This window comes from Adiantum capillus-veneris, chromosome 15 (genome assembly GCF_014529385.1).
Source record: "Adiantum capillus-veneris isolate H3 chromosome 15, ASM1452938v2, whole genome shotgun sequence".
NCBI classification, from domain to species: domain Eukaryota; kingdom Viridiplantae; phylum Streptophyta; class Polypodiopsida; order Polypodiales; family Pteridaceae; genus Adiantum; species Adiantum capillus-veneris.
In genome coordinates, this window is record NC_140945.1 from 94669700 (window position 1) to 94690739 (window position 21040).

Consider the following 21040-nt stretch of genomic DNA (forward strand, 5'->3'; position numbering starts at 1 on the left):
TCTTTGACGATACGAGTGTCTTTGTAAGCATAATCAGAGACCTTTGCAATACTTGCAGGAGTCAAAAGAAGTAAGAAAATAGGTGCTTTACGAGCAATTTTTACAAGTTCTTTCGAGTTCAAAAAGACAGAAGCAAGTGGCAAACTTAGTGCTTAAAAAATGTAAAACCTTTGGGGTTTGGATGGATTGTCCAATGAATTTTTTAATGAGTTTAAGGAAATACGTGCCCCTTATCTCCTAGCTTGTAGACTAGGAGCTCTTCCTACCTCTATGAATATTGGAGTCATCAAGCTAATAGATCAAAGGGCGAATAAGGAGGATTTAGGGAATCGGAGACCAAAATAATGTCTGACTTTTGCCTTTTGATGAATCAGATTATCCTTCCTTTAAAAAAGGAATCGTTAAGGGAGATACATTCTTGATGCTATCATTACACTTTGGCAGGTTGTTGAATATGCTCAAGACAGTGAACAAGACTTTATCTTCTTCAAAATAGATTTGACAAGGCTTATGACAGAATTGAGTGGGACTTCATCTTCCAGTCTCTTTTTGACGTAGGATTTGGAAAGAGGTTCATCACATTTATTCAAGTCCTATTTGTCAATGCATGTGCTAAAATTTCTATCAATGGAGAACTAGCTAAAGTTTTTTCCCTAAAAAGGTCTATTTGACAAGGATGTCACATTGCTCCTTTACTGTATGCTATATGTTCAAATGCTCTGGGTTGGTTGATGCAGTTCTAAAAGGTCAAGAGCATCAAGATCCCTAGCTCTAATTCTCCAACAATTTGTTGATGACACTAATTCAATTATGGCTAACAATACTCAATCACTTGCAATTTTGGCATTGCCTGAATACTTTTTGCACAGCCAATGTATATGTCATCAATCACTCTAAGACTAGTTACAGATCTTCTAATGGGCAAGCTCCCCAACAAATAATCACAGCCTCTAGATGTCAACCAATTGCAAATGGGCGGGTCTATAGACTACTTGGCATCCCAATGGGCTTCAAGGTCTCCTTTGAATAGAGGTGGGAATGGGTTGTGACCAACTTCAGATAGAAGACATTCAGATGGCAGTCTCACCAATCAAACATCTCCTCAAGAGCTTTCATTCTCAATCATTATTTGCTCCCCTCACTAATCTATTTCTTGTCTTATTGGAACCTAGCTAAGTGTCAACTTCAGCAGGTCATTGGGGTGGTGAAATGGATCAATTGAAAATCTCCAAATACCTGCTGTCTCCCAAAATAAAAAGGAGGTTTGGGCATCCTCGACTTAGAGCTCATCTCCACCAAACTTACGGTTAAATGGATTCTTAGATTTGCCAGCTCCAACGATTACTAGGCTGCACTTATCAGAAGGGATATCCCAAGGTTCAAACTTCAAAAATACAAAGCCCGGTCAAGGTTATCTTTTAGCGAACTGTTACTTTCTCCTGCTCCTTTTCTTCCTATTGGTTCCAAACTTGTTTACAGGATATAATGCCTGGAACACCATCAAACAATCTTGCAGACCTACAAAAGAATTTTTATCTAATCATTCTTCTTTTCTCCTTAACTCTTTTTGGTTTGGAGTTTTTGCAACCCAAGCAAAGAAACGTTTATGTAGAAGATCTCACGGATGCTTTAAATTCAGTATATCAACTTGGGAAGATTTAATCTCTCATGGGCAGCTGAAGACCCCCCAGTCCCTTCAAGAGGAGTTCTCCATATACCCTGTTTATGCTTCTTGGCGTATTGAGAGAGAAACACTTTGTGTCTTACCTTAGGATTCCTATGTACCCAATTGTTTAAACATAGCGCTCCAAAAGTGATTGTTAAACCCATACAATCGGTACAGATTGTCCACAAATAACTTGGCTCTCTCTCTCTCTCTCTCTCTCTCTCTCTCTCTCTCTCTCTCTCTCTCTGGAGTCTTCATTGTGGATTTGGTTGGAATAAACTTGCAAAGTTTAGTCAACTGGTCTACGACCATCCATACCGAGTCATGATCTTGTACAATGGTCGGTAAACCCACAATGAAATCCATAGCTCGATATTTTCCCATTTACCATTAGGAATCTCCAATGGATGCAAGAGATCTCTTGCCTTCATGCGCTCTGGTTTATTTAACATTTTTGGCAATGCAAGACTAGTCTTGAACATAGCCATGTAAACCTAGACATCCCTTGTAAACTCAACTAGAAGTGGAAGGTTAATTGGAGCTCCAAACAATCGCCATATATGTTCAAATGTTTGTGGGCTTATCCACATTCCAAAAAGCATTGTGTCCTTCTATGGTTGATCATACACCAAGGTGTCTGGTCGGGAAACAAAGCTGCTAAAGCTAGAATCAACAATGGATTCTGCTCCAGGTGTAAGGTTCAAATTGAAGACTGCAATCAGCTGGTTCAACTGCAAGACCAACCAACCAATCAACAACTTATGTCAACTCATTGTGCTTCATGTTAGTGGTAGGACCCTTGAATTTCAAGATCTTCTGCTCGGTAATAGAAAAGGTTTGAATGTGCCCCTATGGAACGTATGGAGAGGATATATTCTATGGTTTATATGGCTTCGAAGGAATGCTTCGGTTTTCAATCGGCTACTTATGGCTTCGAAGGAATGCTTCGGTTATCAATCGGCTACTTCACTCCCCTCTGCCTCTTGATGCATGCATGAGCTACAAGCCTCAGCCAGGAAACTTTGTAATATGATAAGTTGGGGACTTTACCCAATGTAATTTTAGATGGCAACAATGGAAGTTTATGGTGCCTAAATTTTTCCATTCTTCTAGACTGAGAACGAGAGACTTGTTAGCCTGATGTATTTAGCCATCCCACCTGTGGGCTATTGTATCTTTATTGCCTTTCTTCTTTTTAATTAAATTCCACTTTCTCCAAGGGGAAAAAAACAAGCTCTGCTACTTCAGAACAGGAATTTTGGGGGATCCTTGGGGCCCGGACTATCCCTTTCTCGCCTGAAACTCTCTCTCTCTCTCTCTCTCTCTCTCTCTCTCTCGGTTTTGGCTGTTAGGAGCCCACAGGTGATTCGAGGTAGCAGTGTCCGCTTCCAAGTTCCTGTGCGAATCGAAAGTCGACTCGAGAATCGAGAATCGAGAATAGAGAGAGAGAGAGAGAGAGAGAGAGAGAAGCCGGACGGTCAGAGCCTCGCGGAATGGAAAGTCTAGAGAGATGGACGGACGAGACAGACATGGAGGAGTAAAAATAAAAATAAAACTGAGAGAATTAGCTACCCAGCGGAAAACTGTCCTTTGAAGATTCCAATAATGCACAGAGAGAGAGAGAGAGAGAGAGAGAGAGAGAGAGAGAGTGTATCACGCTTGGAAGTTGGTTCCCTCTTTTAACACGTCTTGAGCTCAAAACTCGTGAGTCGTGGAGGCTAGGACTCTCTCTCTCTCTCTCTCTCTCTCTCTCTCTCTCTCTTCACACAAATGTTTAACCCTATTGCCTCTAAACTTTATCTACGATGGGGTGGGTCGGTGGGATCGACGATGGAGGATCTGGATTGTCACGCAGTAAAAACTAATCTCACGATGTCGAGATTAGTGCATGGAAAACTTATCTCGAGATACGAGTCCACTCTCAAGACGTCCCACCTTCTCGTGCCCACAATTTGAACGCTTTCCAACAAGATGAGAGCTCAACACCCTAACCATTACGCCCACATGCGTTTCTTGCAATGAATGCGAGGCCATGGGGTTATAAATTTAAAAAAAACAAATTTTGGGATTAAAACTAATCTCGGGATCATGAGATTAGTTTTTAAAGATCGATGCACGGGATTAAACAGTCGTGCCTCTTTTGATGTGCACCATTGATCCCATCCACCTCCACCCCATGATAGATAAACCTGAGGCAAACATATGATCAAGAATTTATGGACTATTGACAAATTTGGAAGGCCATATAGAGAATGCAGAGTGGGCATGCTACCCCCGTCTTCACATTGTTCTCGGCATTAAACATGGTGTGAGTATGTAGATTGTAATTGGCAAATATGCCCAAGGCCAGCAAAAGTGTCTTTAGGTCAGGTGATTTGGTTTTATGTCATGCCAAGGGCAACCCTGGGGATCAAGGACCGGGGGCCAAGGGCCACTTGCTAGTGGGAAGGGAATGCTAGGCCAAGAGGCTACAAAATAGGGAGGTAGGGAGGAGGATTCTTTCAAGTAGCTCCTAGGGGTCTTACACTGGTATCAGAGCAAGCTATTTTGGGGGCCTAAGAGGTCATGGACTCGCTGGTTGCATGTTGCTTTTTGCATGCTCATGCATAAGAGGAGAGCCGTGGGGAGAAGCCCTTGTTGAGCGTGGGGAGGTCAAAGCCGAGAAGCCCGTGTGCAGGGCTGCTTGAGAAGGGGAAGGAGCTCGTGTTCACGACCACCATATCGCGCGGGGAGTGGCTTTGTAGCTCCGCATTGGGCAGGGGACGAAGAGTCAAGACCCGTAACAGACGCGTGCATTGGGAAGCATCACAACGAGTGGAAGCTCTCTCTCTCTCTCTCTCTCTCTCTCTCTCTCTCTCTCTCTCTCTCTCTCTCTGTGGCTGCCCCATCGCCATAGCCGTTCAGAGGCTCTTTTTCCCATTGTAATGCCCAAAGGCCTTTGGCCTTAGAGCAAAATTTTTAAAGACAAGGGAGGGTACCCACGGGCCAACCCCCAACCCCCCCCCCCAATTCAATCGGCCTCTGACCTCGATAACTCGGCAAGTTGTTGTGTTGGGGAAGCAACTGACAACGCAATATCACAATTTTAGAACATTCTTAGCATGTAGAAATTTTGGAAATTTGCATAAATTCCCAAGCTAGTGGGAAATCAAGAAGATTTATGAGAAGGCTTTTGATTTAAAACCCTCACTATAGCCTATATACTTAAGCAAGTTCTGCAAGGCGGGTTGGTCTCAAACGGCAATTAAGGAATAGTAACGCTTCATCGGCAACAAGCTTGAAGGGAGATTCACTGGCAAAAACAGTTACAGCAATCGTTTGCGAATTGACAAAGTAATTAGCACAGCTAATTACTGGCATCTGCAATGCATAGTATGGCTACGAGCTTCTTGAGTCAAGGTACTCTTCTTCCTCTTACTAGCAATGTACTTAGTCGCCATGGATTCCGACATCAATATGACTTTTGATTTCAAGCATCGTACGCCCGATCTTCCCAATGATGGCTCGTCGTTGGATATTCTCAGAGAGGGTACTGTGCAACTACGGGAGGAGATGACACTTACGATTGCTTGATATTTAAAAATTTTGAGCACTTCAAGCACGCATGTCTGTGATGGAAAAGAATTTTGCATCTTTGAATGAAAATGTTAGTAAATTATCCACTTTAGTAGTGTAATTTATGCAACAGCAAGCCAAGGGCTCTATTGATACATATATGCACGAGCACGTAGCTGATCAGGGGCACGGTCCTGTTGGTCAGGGACAAATTCCCCCTCCGGATTCTTTGCACTCTCTTACTCAAAAGGAGGTGGATAAATTTTTAAAAATAAAAAACCGGCGACTATTAAGGGAGTGGAAAGAGAGCGCAATAAGGATGCAGTGAATATCTTTCTCAACAAGTGGGAAGGAATTCACAATCTATGGAGTACTTCAGTTGCAATCATAGCACTACAGACAAGTCTGAGAGTGGAAGACATGACCTATAATAAATGGTGGATGTCTCTAAAGGAGAGGATCTATTCAAGGGCACAAGGTGTGTCATAAAATTTAATATGTAACTAACCCAAATGATTTTCTCATATTAAACTGATCTTTAATGTGGGGGAATAAACGGGGACAAAAGTTAGAATATAGACATGTACTTATGGATCTATCTCACCACTAAACCAAATCCAATGGGTTCAAATGAGAGAAGGTATGTCAAAGAGCAAAGCTAGCTAATGGAGCTTAAAGAGGACCTTAGGGTTAGCTTCATTAAAGACCTCCAAAGGTTAGTGTAAAAGTCCTTAGACCTTAGGTTAAGCTAGGCCTATGTTTGAGGTGCTTGATGAATAAAGTGCATGAGATGCTTGATAGCTAAGGTGCATGCTTAAAGCTAGGCTTGTGCTTGAAGGTCAACCCAAATCCCTACAAAGAAGGGGCGAGCCCTTGAAGCTAGGGGTATGTGTGTGTGTGTGTGTGTGTGTGTGTGTGTGTGTGTGTGTGTGAGAGAGAGAGAGAGAGAGAGAGAGAGAGAGAGAGAGACCATGCTTTTGCTAAACCCATGCATGATGACTAAGGTGATTGAGGTGCTCAAGCTAGTTGGGGGCCAAGGTGCTTGAGGGCTTGAAAGCCAAGCCCATGCCTACAAAGGAGGGGGCGAGCCATGAGAGTAGGGGGTGGGGCTGAGTGACTACTCCCTCACCCAAAGGGCACCCCTTGCTCAAAGAGGCAAAAGGGACACATGTCAAGCCCCTAGCTAGGTTACCCTCATAGTCTGCCTAAAGCCTATTGGTTGACTCTTAGAGAGGTCCAACGAAAATTTAGCTAATTAAATTAATTGTTTAAGCATTTATCTCTCTCTCTCTCTCTCTCTCTCTCTCTCTCTCTCTCTCTCTCAAAGGGGAAAGGGGGACACTTGTCCAAAGGCTACCTCTATTGCTTGAATTGACCTAGGCTTGAGAGAGCCAATGAGCACAAGGCATGAGCTAGAATGAGGGGCCGACCCAAGCAACTAGGGGGGTTGCTTGCAAGATATACTCTCTCACACACACTCTCATTGTGTGAAGTGCTAAGTGCAAGAACTTCATCTCCTTCTCCAAGTATGTTGAGAAGTTGAAATCCTACACCAACACTTTTGGCTATGGAATGCAAATCCAACCAAGAGCCATGCTTCAATGCTTAAGCTTGCATCTTCTTCATCATCATTATTATGCTATTATGCTATGCTATGCAACAAGAGTGATGATAAGTGAGGAACTAATTTTGTTTCGTAAAAATGTTTCTTCTTCCTCTCCCCTACTCTCATTCCATGTTATCTCTCTCCACCTTTGAAGGTGTTTGAGGTCTTGGGACTGAGACCAGTGACAAGTTAATGCTTTCATTTAGCTAAGTTACGGGCATAATTGTGGTGCATGAAGCTCTCTATCTTCATTGCACCATCAAAGTCTCAAGGAACACAAAGCTTGTATTCTACCAAGTCTCCCTTTATGGGAGAAATTATAACACAAAAGCCTTTTGGAGGACCGGCTCCACATAAATTCGGTCCTCAACTGTTGTCAAGTTCTCTAATTCTCTCTCTTACAAAGTATTGTTCATGCCAAGTTAATTAAGTATAATGGTTATGTTGCTATCTCTAATCAAGTTCACCTCTATTTTCTCAAAGTAGCCTCATAAAAAAGCTCACTACAGTTCTCTTAATTCCGCTATTTTCAATGGTCATAGGCCATTTCCATTACAAGGTGTGTATCTTGGTAGATGAAGGTGCTACACACAATTTCACTAACTACGGGTTAGTGAAATGGCTCAAGTTGCCCCAAACTCTGATTTCCCACCGTTACAAGGTAGCGATAATGCACGGCTATGATGCCATGGTGTGGTACACTCAATTGAGAGTTGTACCGTTGGAAATTCAAGGGTATACCACATCCTTGGATTTCTAGGTTATGAATATGGAGTGGGCAGATGTGCTACATGGTCGAGAATGGTGCATAGCGTAGGCCATCACTTAAGCAGAGCTACGACCACAACAATCTAATGTTTGAATCCCATGGTGCACATGTGGTGTTGTTAAGAGAGAAGGATTCATTCTAATGTTTGGGGTCGTGCAAGTACGCCATCCCTTCATGCCTCGTTGTACTACGTAACATTCATAGACGATGCAACTAGGAAAACATGGGTTTATGTAGTGAATAATAAATTCGATGTGTTTTCCATATATTCAAAGGTGGAAAGCCTTTGTGGAGAATGAAGCAGATACCAAGCTTAAATGCCTCAGATCTGACAATGGAATATTGTAGACAGTTTTGGAAACGGATGCCAGTAATTGTGCTATTGGACCAATCCTTCTCCAAGAGGGGAGGCCAATTGCATTTGAAAGCAAGAAGCTTGATTCAACACAACAAAATTACCTTGATTCAGCACAACAAAAAACTACCTTGCTTATGAACGCGAACTCTATGCAATAATATCTACCTTGAAGACATGGTGACATTATTTGTATGGAGATCAATTTGAGATTGTGTTTGACCATGAAAGCATAAAATGGTGTACACAACAAAGTGACTTAAAGGGGTGAAAGGCCAGGTGGGTTGAGATTCTTCAGGAGTATGACGCAAAGCTCTGGTATCGTAAAGGATGATACAACGTGGTGGCTGACGCTCTTAGTCATATGCCTGAGACCAACTCTCTTCTGTTCACAGAAATTCAAAGTGAGTTTTTGGATTCTGTGAAGGGAAAATATGAGCATGACAACGCATACTCCAAAGTGTGGAGCCATGTGAAAATGAGGGATCCTTCTCACTCCAATGCTAGTAGTGTATTGCTAACCTCCACATCCAGTTCTCCTCTATCAAGTGATGAACTATAGAGATGGAAGAATTTTTCCATCGATAATGGGTATCTACTTCACAAGGAGAAAGTTTGTGTACCGACGAACGTGGACATTTGGCCCAAATTCTTTATGAATGTCACGATAGTCCAAGTACGGGAGGGCACCCAGGCATTAAGAAGACTTATGCTCTCGTACAGCGATAATTTTATTGGCCAAGTTTACACGGCTATGCTCAAGACTATGTCTTGCATTTCTAGAAATGTCAAGTTAACGAAGCAGAGTGCCTAAAGGTAGGAGGTCTCTTACATCCATTAGAGATTCCTAATGGAAAATGGGAAAGTATCTCTATGGATTTCATTGTGGGTTTACCAACCACTGTACGAGCTCATGACTTGGTATGGATGGTCGTAGACCGGTTGACTAAACTATGCAAGTTTATTCCAACCAAGTCAACAATTAAGACTCCAAAGTTAGATGGATTTCCAAGTAAAGTTGTGAGTGATTGTGATTCCAAGTTTAACATTCATTTTTGGAGGGTTGTGTTTAAATGATTGGGTACACAACTCAACCTAAATACAATAGATCATCTTGAAACAGATGGTCAGATTGAACGAATCAACCAAGTGCTAGAGAATATGCTACGAGCATACGCTAGCAAGAAACAATCAGACTGGGAAGAGTATCTACCTCTTCTTGAGTTTGCTTACAACAGTGCTAAGCAGGTAACAACTAGATTCAGTCCTTGTACGGTTTTCAACCTAGATCACCAGTTACAATGGGGTTGGCAACAAAAAAACTCCAATAGGTCAAGGATTTCATCCAAGACCATATAGACATGTTGAAACCTGCTTGACAGAATGTTCGACAAGCGCATGATCGGTATTAGAAGTACGTTGATGAGAAATGTCGGAAAGCTGCCTTCACGAAAGGGAAAGAGGTATTTTTGCGTGTGCCAGAGCATTCAGAAAGTCTGAAGACTGGGACAACACCTAAATTGTCTCTGAGATAATGTGGGCCTTTCAAAACACTCAAGCGAGTTGGTGATCGAGCCTACAAACTCTCACTACCACCACACTCTCATATTCATCCGGTATTTCATGTAAGTCGTTTATGTAAACGCTTGCATGGGGACGACAACGTCATTGATGAGCAAAGTTTGGTTGATTTCGTTGAACCTCCTACCCAATCGCATGAACCTGAATGAATCTTAGACTATCATGATTTATGTACGCATCCTCATGTACGTCGACAAGCATTGGTCAAGTGGAAAGATTGACCTGAAGAAGGTGCCACTTGGGAAAACATTAGTGTTCTTAGGAAGAAGTTTCCCACTTTTGTTTTCGAGAACAAAAATGCTTCTCCGAGGGGGAAGTAATGTCATGCCAAGGGCAACCCTAGGGGTCAAGGACCGTCTACCACTGGGAAGGGAATCCTACGCCAAGAGACTACAATATAGGGAGGTAGGGAGGAGGGCTCATGCATGTAGCTCCCAGGGGTCTTACATTTTATATGACAACTTCTATAATGGTTTCTTTTATCAACGAGCAATATATACGATGGTAAGGTCCTTGAACATTATTCTCGAGGCTGAAAGTCTTTAAGTTTATGAATCTCAAGTGAAAGCCTGCTGGCAATCCCATTATTCTTGACCAGCAATCCCATTATTCTTGAGGTTGAAAGTCTTAAAGTTTACGCATCTCAAGTGAATGCCCATCTGCAGTCCCATTATTGTGTCCTTTAGAGATTTATTTTACTTATTTGACATGATTTTCAATAGGGCAATTTACTAGGGTGGGGTACTTAAGGTCCCAACCAGTGCTCAAGATGGAATTCTTTTAGGGCACAGGTTGGTGGCTTCAAATTTGAAGTGAATCTGGTACCCCGACCGATGCTAGGATGTCCATGGTAGCTTCTACTTCAACTTGGTCTTCCTCTATATGCCCACTATGAGTTGTAGAGAGGGTGCTAAAGTTTATGTATGCCATTTCTTTTAGGTATTTATTTTACTTAATTGACATGATTTTGGGTAGGGCAATTTACTAGTGTGGGGTACTTAAGGTCCTTAAATTGCTATACATAAGGCACCTCTACTCCCATTATATAATCATAATTTGAAACCGTTCTTGAGCTCTACGCAGGAGAGTATTCAGCCAAAGTGTTATCCTTTTATTGCACACAATTTGGAGTGCATTTGGGTGTGCTTACAACAAGATTTAGAACATGAAATTTGTAACAGCCATGTATGGAATTATGGAGCTGAGATCTTTAGCTTGCATCTAGCTCATTTAGGAGCTAATTTTGCTGAAATTTGGGACTATTTTGCTGTGGTTATTCAATCCATAGTGTGGAATATTAGAAAAAACAAGTTTTTGTAGGTGAATTTTGGCCTTGAAAAACACATTTTTTGACCATAACTCCCTCATATGAACTCAAATCTGCGCAACCTAGGAGTCTCTTACCTCTCTTAAGGTCGAGAGATAATACACGGCTAGACTATTGTGATTAGTGACAATGTCACAATAAGTATGGAGTATTGCAACCAAGAAAGGGACCGACAGAGGCCAAGAGCCATGATGGGAGCATGCATTACAATCATGGCTCCAAGCATTACAAGAAAAGATCCTTTCTCATCCATCAGGGAAGGGGGCAGGGGGCCAATGCATCAACACATCAACAACTAACATCTCCACAAGCAGTGACTCTCGCCATTGTGTTTGCCCACTCTCATTGCAACATGTCTGATTGAGCGCCAGATTTAGTGTCCCCTGACCCCCCAACTTTGAAAATGTGCATGGGTGAGTGACAAGTGCGTGTCTCAATGAGAAATCCAAAATGCTAGATTCTCTTTCTCTCTATAGAGCACACAAACATATGACATACACAGTCATTATCCATAGGCTATGTGAACTCTTATGACTTGAGCAATGAGCGTTGTTGCATTACGACAATATTAAACTAACAATGCAACCCCCTTTTTGCCCCCTTTGAGTGCTTTGCGATATCTCCCCTAATATAATACCGCCCTAAGTCCCCCTCGGCACTATGTCACACGGGCATAGGCTGGATGGGATCAATGGCACACGTCTATTTCTCGGAGCGAGTGCATCGTGGGCCGTCCGATGTTGCGGCGCGCTCGAATTTACCAATTTGCCCGAATTTACTAAACTGACCCGAATTTACACATCGGCGGGTTCATCATAGGAGAAAAGCCCTTCTCCAAATGCTTTCAACAAGCACGCGCAAGTGAGGTGGTTAAGGTGATAGGCTTGCAAATGTGATGTTTTGGGTTTGATTCCGGGGGAGGAGAGTGGGGGAGGGAGGGAGTCGCCCGAATTTACAAGTTTTGCTGCACCCGAATTTATGTATTTTTTCGAATTTACACAAAGCACATCGGACGGCTCAAATCGCACTTGCTCCGGGAAATAGGCGTGGGCCATTGATCCCATCGAGCCCATGCCCGTGTGAGATAGTGAGGAGGGTAAAGCTGGGTTCTTCTACAGCATTGAAAAAGATGGATATAATAAATTGATTCTCCTTAAAAGTGACCGCGCGCGCACACACATTCTCTCTCTCTCTCTCTCTCTCTCTCTCGCGGCTTGTATGTAGCTGTCTGTGGGAAACATAGCTGGAGAGCAACTGAGCTTGTTAGTGAGAGAGTGCCCATTACTCATTTTCTTAACTTTTTGAAGGAATTCTTGTTTATGTACAGACAGCTCAACCCTTGTTTCTAGAGAAAAAAAGGCAGTACTTGCAGAGAGAGAGAGAGAGAGAGAGAGAGAGAGAGAGAGAGAGAGCTTCAGCTCAAGCTTACACAGAGAGTTTGCTTGTGGCACAAGCAACAAGAGTTCCTTTTCTTCCTTCAGGGAAAGCTTAGCGCTTTCTGTGTTCCAAAATGACAATTTAGCAATGCTAAAGAAGAAGAAGATGGTGCTTCTTATAAGAGGACTTCGGCTACTGGAACAGCAGATGCTATGTCTCTTTCTTCCTATCCTCCTCCTCCTTGCAGGTATGGGTTTGCTCATCCTTCTGCCAATCTAGTTTTGATCCCCATTTATAAGCAAAAGACCTAGCAGAGACTTGTAGATTTTGATTTTGTTTTGTGGGTTTATGGTCCCCTGTCATGCTTTTGTGAGAAATTGGATAAGAAAAAGCTCAATACCTAATGCTTCAGGGCATGATCATCCTCATGCTTGCATGCACATATATTTGTATGCCGTCTTTTTCGCGCATATTTATTGGCCTCATCCATGCTCTTACACACAGTGTGCATCTTGCTCATTTTCGACAAGTCACGCCCATGCACATAGGCACTGCCCTGAAGAGAGAAGACTCTAGTCTAAAACCCAAAGTCAAGTGACACTTCAGAGAAGTCAAGATAGTGTCCGAGTCCTGACTAGTTCAGAAAAGCAATGCACTTTCAGGGAAGTGCCAACAAACTACTCATCTATGCTTGATTGGGTTAGTACATTGTGGCATTTCTGCTGAGAAAGAACTTGCTTACAGATAGCATGCATGTATTGGCCTACTGGTTTATGCTGGTTCACCCTCGGCTACCCTACTGGAGTTCAAATGCTTTTGTGCACGTGCCAGATATGTACAACAGGTTTTGGTGTCCACCATGTGAAAACCATCTTTAGACTTGGAATAAACAGTCTAGTTACAATAATAGTTTTTACATAGGGAAACCATATGGCAAACACATCCAAGTATGGAAAAAGTATGGTTTAAAAATTCCATATATGCTATACCATTCCAGACGGGGGGAAAACATGGTTACATGTGACAATGACATAGTATTTTTAGCTCAACACATGATAGCCATTGCTTTGAAAACTTGCATTACCACTGGCTATTGTCCAATGGGTAAAGATATCTGATAGATTACTTTCCAATTCTCCTTGTAGATTAAGCATGGTAAGCATGTTTGATCAAGTCATGTGCATATCGTACACCAATTATCATACTAATATGGAAGTATGGTAAATTTACCACACAAGTATGAAGAAAACTATTCTACAGTGTGAGTTTGTCCCCTCAACCATGCACGTTACAACTGGAGCGTAAAGGCGTTCTACAAAAAATGACTTGTCTATGTCTTCTCAATGTCAAGCCATGCTGGGAGTCTTTTGGGCAAGCGAAGTATGGGTCCTTGTAGGTGTCTTGGGTCTTAGTGAATCATGCACAAGGTGCTAGTTCCTGCTGGTCATGCATATAATGCTTGCCACACTGGTGCACTATATGATAGTACTTCAGTTAGCTGAGAATCCTTAATGGAATGGGTTGGATAGCAATGCTAACACATTTTGGTTTGCAGTGTAAACTTCCTGGTCGAAAATGTGAAATCGTGGTTATGATTTTCAAGGTCGAAACTTGTGCATTTCAGTTATAATATTTGGCTAAAAACCTTAGATTTTTGCATAAATGTCGGTTGTCTCATTAGTTTGAATGCCATCGAACCTGAAGGTCTATTCTGACCGTCAAATTTGCATGCTTTTCCACAGCTACCCCTGTCAAAGCTGGCGGAGTTGGTTTCTGCTATGGTCGTTTTATGAACAATCTGCCAGCCCCAGCAGATGTGGTCAGTTTACTAGTGGCAAAATCCATAACCAAGATCAGGATTTTTGACAACGATCAGAGTGTGATTCAGGCTTTTGCTAACACAAATATCGAGCTTATGATAGGGATTCCCAATGGCGATTTATCTGATTTTCAAACAGAAACCCAAGCAGCTACATGGGTGTCATCATACTTGGCCCCAATGGCGACCGATACAAAGATTAGCATCATCTCTGTTGGCTCGGAAGTGGTGACAAATTATCCCACCTATACATCCTTTCTCTTCCCAGCTATGAAGAACATACACACTGCCCTTGCAAAAGCTGGCCTTTCACAAATTCAAGTGACAACTGCGAACTCCATGGCCATCCTCCAAGACTCTTTTCCGCCTTCTGCAGCTGTTTTTAATCAAAGCTTTGCTACCTCCTTCATGAAGCCCTTGCTTGACTACTTGCACTCCATTGGGTCCTTTGTGATGATCAATGCCTACCCATACTTGGCATATACAGTGGATTCGAGTCGCGTGCCACTTGACTATGCGCTTTTTCAAGCTCAACAGGCAGTGGTTGACCCCAACACTAACTTAGAGTACAATAGCTTGTATGATGCGCAATTGGATGCGCTTTACTTTGCCATGGAGAGCACGGGGCATTCAGAATTGAAGGTGGTAGTGAGTGAGAGTGGATGGCCGACAAAGGGCGATCAAGGGGAATCGGGCGCAACGCTGCAGAATGCGCAGACATATAACAATAATCTGATTGCAAGAGTAGTGAAGGATGTGGGCACTCCGCATAGACCGGATGCGGCGATTGACGTTTATATATTTTCTCTGTTCAATGAGAACTTAAAGGCAGGTGAGGAGTCGGAAAGGAATTGGGGAGTCTTTAATGTTGATGGAACGCCTATTTATAAGCTGGACCTGGAAGGTGTCAATACGTCTACACCAACGACATCGACTAATTCTACGCCAGCTCCACCTACAGCATCTCAGAACCTTACTACAAACAATGTAGGGGGCACATGGTGCGTTGCAAGGCCGGGAGTGAGCAATAGCAGCTTGGCAGATGGTATAAATTGGGCTTGTGGGCAAGGAAAGGTGAATTGCACTCTCATTCAAGAAGGGCAAGCCTGTTATCAGCCCAATACATTTCAAAACCATGCCTCTTATGCTTACAATAGTTATTTTCATGACAATGGGGGCAATGCAGCTTCGTGCAACTTCAATGGCACTGCGGTAACTACAAACACCAATCCTAGTGAGTAGCTCTTCCAACTTGATACCATGTTATGGCTAAACATGCTCTTTTAAAACCGATCTAACAGTCTTACTAATAGTACATGGCTAACCGTCATTTGCAGGTTATGGGTCGTGCATATTTGCTTCTTCCAGGTGCGTTTCCTTCATCTTTTTAATGATATTTTCTCATCTTAGCTTATTATGATGCTAAATATTCCCCATGCATTTTTAGCATATTATAAGCAGTTGGATATTTTCTAGCAATACATGCATACTTACATCCATGCATACATACACATTAAATATAAATATATATATATATATATCTCAGGATTTTTAAAATTATGATGCTGACAATATTTGTGGTGTATGGATGCTTGCAGTGTGTCCTCATCAAATACCAATGGCACCTCTTCTTCTACATCCCTACACCACTCTACATTCCATTGGAGCTTTAGGATCATCCCCATAGCCTTGGTGTTCATGCTTGGAAGCAACTAAGGATGTCTGCCAGGGCAGGCTTACAAGTAAGTGCTAGTGAAGTATAATTTTAAGCAAGCATGGGGAGGCTCATGTGTGTGCATGCCTGATTGCAAAACCGCCAAAAACATTATGCAATGTGTTTTTTCTTGACATAGTGTAATTGAATTTGGAAGTTGTCATAACTGAAGTTAGTTGGTGCATAACTTAATTGACATGATTGAAGTTAGTTGACACAATTTGGTTGTCCTTGGACAGGTATGCAGGTTGTAAGTTGTAGCATAGAATTATATACAGAGGATGGTTCCGAGGCTTGAGGTGGCATTGCAATTTTGAGCTACATGTCTCATTACTGAGATGATGGGCAAGCATTCTATTCTATTTATCTAAAATGTATATTGCAAAGGGGAGGTATTTTGTACCGTCTTTGAGGAAACTTGCATTTTATAGATATCCACTTATAGCGACCCGATAAGCGTGTAACAAGGCAGTGTACAAAGACACACCATTCAAGCAATTCTGCTGTATCATCATGAATCTGAGGCCATGGCCATCCGAGCCAGTATTATGATGAAATCCTAAACCCCCAACAATATGATCTTTCCATTCATTTTTTGGCTAGGGTTACTCTGCGAGAGCCCTAGGGTTACTTTGTGAGAATATTTTTAGTACATCCACTCGTCCTTTATACAGTCCTAGGGTTACTTTTTAATTTATTCTTTGTGCTTTATTGAACTGTTGATTTGCGTAAGGTTGTTTATATGTTTGATGATGTCATTCAAATTTGATAGCGTCTTGCTCACATGAGAGTTACAGAGAGAGAGAGAGAGAGAGAGAGAGAGAGAGAGAGAGAGAGAGAGCGCAATGCCCAATTTCGATGTCAAAATCAAAATCATATGCCACACCAAAATGGTGTGCTATTGAAGTCCCCTGGAAGTTTCAGGCCCTTGAAAATAACTTCTTAGGACTGTGTCCACACTATCTATTCAAACATAATGTACAAAAATAAGTTTTTTTGGGAATCTGTTGAGATGCTCTCTCTCTCTCTCTCTCTCACACACACACACACACACACACACACAATGCGGTAAATGTAACTTTGGGTGCATCTAGAGCATTAACAGGGCGTTGTCCAAGTGCTTGTAGTAGGGGGGATGGCAAGGAGGTTGGTGCAAGGGGTGGAAGAGATGGGTGGTAGGGTGGGGGTGGATTCCAAGTCCAATGGAATCTTCCAACAATAAAATTTGTTATGTGCATAGGGTTATGTAACAAATAGTCCTACTCAAATTTGGAAATGTAAAAGAGTTTGAGTAAATCAACTGTAAATCTATGTAGAGACATTGCAAGGTGGCATAAAGGAAAGGATTCGTTACTTTCTTCCAAGTATCCTTAGTATAAGGAATAAAGTTAGATATGAAGGAAACCACTACTTTTGGGAAAGTTTCAATTCATTGGATTAGAAGGTGTTGGGAATGACCTTGCAGTGGCCATTCCCTAAAATAATGGGCGACCGGCGGAGGCCAAGAGCCATGGTGGGAGCACATTATTTCAGGGAATGGCCACTATAGAGCCATTCCCGGTCTTAATGGTCGTGGGGAGGGGGGCCAAGATTGCACCACTGTACACTGTACAAACACGGTTGCAGGCAGTACAAAATTGTGTATGCTAATTTGGTATTCCGTGGTTGGTTGCACATTGTACGAGACTCTTGAGTGTTGAGTTGTTGGGCGTTAAAGAAAACTCTGCTTGCTGACTTGGACAACAATGATTGGCATGCAATGTTGAAATTCTGCCTGTTGACTTGGCAGCCATCCAATGGCTTTGGGGTGGGATTTTGCAGTAGAACGCATAGTAAATGGAGGGTTGGGATGTGCAGCCCCCCTTCCCACGACCTTGACGGCTATTGCATTCCAAGCCCAAGAATAGAATGAGAATGTTGCTATTGCTTTCTCAAGGATATTACAGTTAGATGAGACCCTCAAGTTGCTAGGCACATATGAGCTTCAACTTATTGCTAGTACATAGGAAATGTATAATTTATTCCACAAATGTCACTAGGGGAACCACTAAGAGCATGAATTACATACAAAGGGTAAAAAAAAGGCCAGTAAAACAATGGCTGAATTGAAGTACGTCACACATTGTATAACTCTAGCTCAAAAAATGGCGAAGTAGCATAGATGGAAGATAATGTTCGGAAATCAGCACTATTGAAAAGTAATTTCTAGATTACTTTCAAAAGAATGTACTATTGGTTGGGCATATATTATGTCCCTCAAGTTCCTAAGCTGACTAGAAAATGGTACATAAATTTCACAATCCATTGGCTCAAAAAACTTGGGGATATAAAGTGGGTAAAATTTGGGTGATCTATTATTTGCTAGTGCTATGGCATATATGAGCAAACCTGGTTCATGCATTCTCTTCATAAACTCAACAAGAGTCTTTCAATCTTTGTTTATCATGCCTTTAAAATCTTAATCAAGTGACCATGTCTCATGAAGAATCAAACTTGTTCTTCCTCCTCTTTCTTTACACGGTACATTCATTGACTTTGAGGTTAAGACATCTCTTTATGATTATCTAATCCACCACATAATCTACCTCATTCAAATTTGGACACATTTGTGTGGTGGTGGTGAGGTATATCTTGTGTTGATTGTGTTTGTGATTCATTAGAAAAATACAAACCTCACCTTATAACTAATTGAGTCTTTAGACGAAAGCTAGTAAAGACTCACACGCAGAAGAGGAAGCCCAAAATGCCACTAGTAATCAAGGGAACAAAATAGTATGACATTTTGAAGATAGTTGTCTAGAAGGGAGCTCAACACCTTCTCATTCATTGACAAAACTAAAGAGGATGAAGTATATGTGACCAACTGTGATAGAATCCACAAGCTCAAATTTGAGAAAGAAGAGATTGGAGAAGCATAATCTAGATGCCAAGAATTTATTAAGAAAGATAAGGGGAAAGACAAAGTCTTTGTACTTGCAAGAGTGGGGTAGGAGTAAACATAGTGTGAAAGCATGCTAGACAAAAGTTGATCAGCCTCACTAAGCTAAAGCTAGCATGATTCCAAATTAGTATGGCCAATCAAAGTGCTGTAAAATCTATTTGAGTGATACACAACCTACACATAAGGGTTGGATGAGAGAAATTCAAATCCAAATTTTTAGTCATGGAAGTGCAAGGATTCTTCATTATGTTCTTGGGGAGACCATGGCTAAAGAGGCGATACAAAATCATATTGATCAAATAATGAAATTACATGGCAATTATCTAACTTATTCAAATCAATACGAACAACACTAGAAGTTGGAAGCGAGCACAAAATCCATAAGTGCCATGCCAACAATATAGTGGTAAAAAGATGCTAGCCTCAATGAATATTTTGTCTATGCAAAACACTATAATGGAAGATGTTGACAAAGCACAAGAGCAACATCAATGGAATCCAAGTGAGCTGAGTTGAATGAAGGAGAAAGGTTAGTGAATACAATGAAGAATATTGCAGCTGACCATCGAAGCAAAGAAGTTTATTCAAAATGAAGTGTTAATTTTGAATAAGGGATTGATCAAGCTATAGTACTAGTAAATTACAGTAATTCCCCTAAGGAGATCTAGAAAAATGGATATATTGCTAGAAGGTGTGCAAAGAAAGCAAAGGCAATGGCACAAGGAAAGTAATGTTCACCTAAATGGTTGCTTGCAGCTGACCATTGAAGCAAAGAAGTTTATTCAAAATGAAGTGTTAATTTTGAATAAGGGATTGATCAAGCTATAGTACTAATAAATTACAGTAATTCCCCTAAGGAGATCTAGAAAAATGGACATATTGCTAGAAGGTGTGCAAAGAAAGCAAAGGCAATGGCACAGAGAAAGTAATGTTCACCTAAATGGTTGCTTCCAAACAATTTGAAAATGGAGGAATGGAACCCAGTTCAGATGAGAATTCTTGCATAGGTAAACAAACATCTAAAGCCAAAGCTAAAGCACTATTTAATAAATTTTAAGATGTGATTATCCTAGGGACATAATGATCAAAAGGGACTCTTTTCAATGGTTAGCATTGAATACTACCAAATCTATGTGATACACGAATAAAACTACAAAGATACAAAATATGTCGAGATGTCGAGCTCTACATCTTGAGCTGGCATCCACTACGGGTCTTGGCCGCTTACGACATTTACTCACTGGCACGTTAGGTGACCGACACGGAGGATCTTTGCCAGTGATTCTACAGCTCGACTACACTTATAGTGCCAGCCTAGTACGCTTCTAGTGAGTTCACTCTTAGTGACCGCATGTACATATGTGCTACTTTTCAGTTTTAGCACTTAGTCATTTTGTACTCTCTTTTCTGTGAGAAGAAGAAGAAGCTTTCCATCTCTGTGTGCTTTGTGCTTGTCTTGTGTAGCTCTCTTGCATCCTCTTTCTTTACATGGTATCAGAGCCTGGTGCAGGCAAGAGAGGCGTTACAGGTACAGGTAGAAAGCGTTACAGGTACCACGATAGCAGGTTCAGTAGATTTGTAGGTTTTTGCAGATTGCAGCTATTTTGTCTTAGTGCTTCAAGATGTCTGACGGTTTCAGTCAGATTTTCACTGAGAAGCTTGAGAAAAATAACTACCCTGCATGGAAGTTCAGAATAACAAATTTCCTAAAGGAAAAGGTTATTGGGACTATGTAGAAGGAGACAATGAAAAGGAACCAGAGATTCCCGAGGCAAATGCTACAGCAGAACAAAGGAAAGCTTTGAGGGACTGGCAACAAGGCCAGAGCAAAGTGATGTATTGGCTTTCTATGAGCATCACAGATGGCATGATGGGCTATCTACAGGATGCTGAAACCCCCGCCATTGCGTGGAAAAACTTAGGCAGAGTGTTCGAGGTGAACACCAAGGCCAGGAAGCTTCAACTAAAGTCGGAGCTAAATCAGGTTAAGAGGAACAACCTCTCCATCAATGATTATGCCTTGAAGATCAAGAGTATCATTGAGGCTCTTGGATCTATTAAAGTCTCAGTGGAAGACAATGACATTGTCCGTGCATGCTTGGATGGCCTAGGAGATGAGTATGTACATTTCAGGTCTTCCATGAATACAAGAGACGACATCCCCGTGTTCCAAGATTTGATTTCTATGCTTATTCTTGAGGAGAAGAACCTTGACACATCTTCTTCTCATGGCAGAAATAATTCTGAACAGGCCTTCTATTCTAACTCAAACAGAGGTAGAGGTAGAGGTCGTGATCGAGGCCCAATTGGTTGCAGGGGCCAATTTCGAG

The 21040-nt window shown here is 41.7% G+C and overlaps 1 protein-coding gene across 1 annotated transcript; it reads left to right on the plus strand.

Annotated features, from left to right (window-relative positions):
• Nucleotides 1-12061: 12061 nt before the first annotated feature.
• On the plus strand, nt 12062-16501 carry LOC147441100 (glucan endo-1,3-beta-glucosidase 12-like). Its single transcript, XM_086482825.1, has 5 exons — nt 12062-12483; nt 13979-15289; nt 15393-15423; nt 15654-15797; nt 16009-16501. Exons 1-4 carry the CDS (start codon nt 12384-12386, stop codon nt 15769-15771), a joined length of 1560 nt encoding a protein of 519 aa, XP_086338951.1. The 5' UTR covers nt 12062-12383; the 3' UTR covers nt 15772-15797; nt 16009-16501.
• The last annotated feature ends 4539 nt before the right edge of the window (nt 16502-21040 follow it).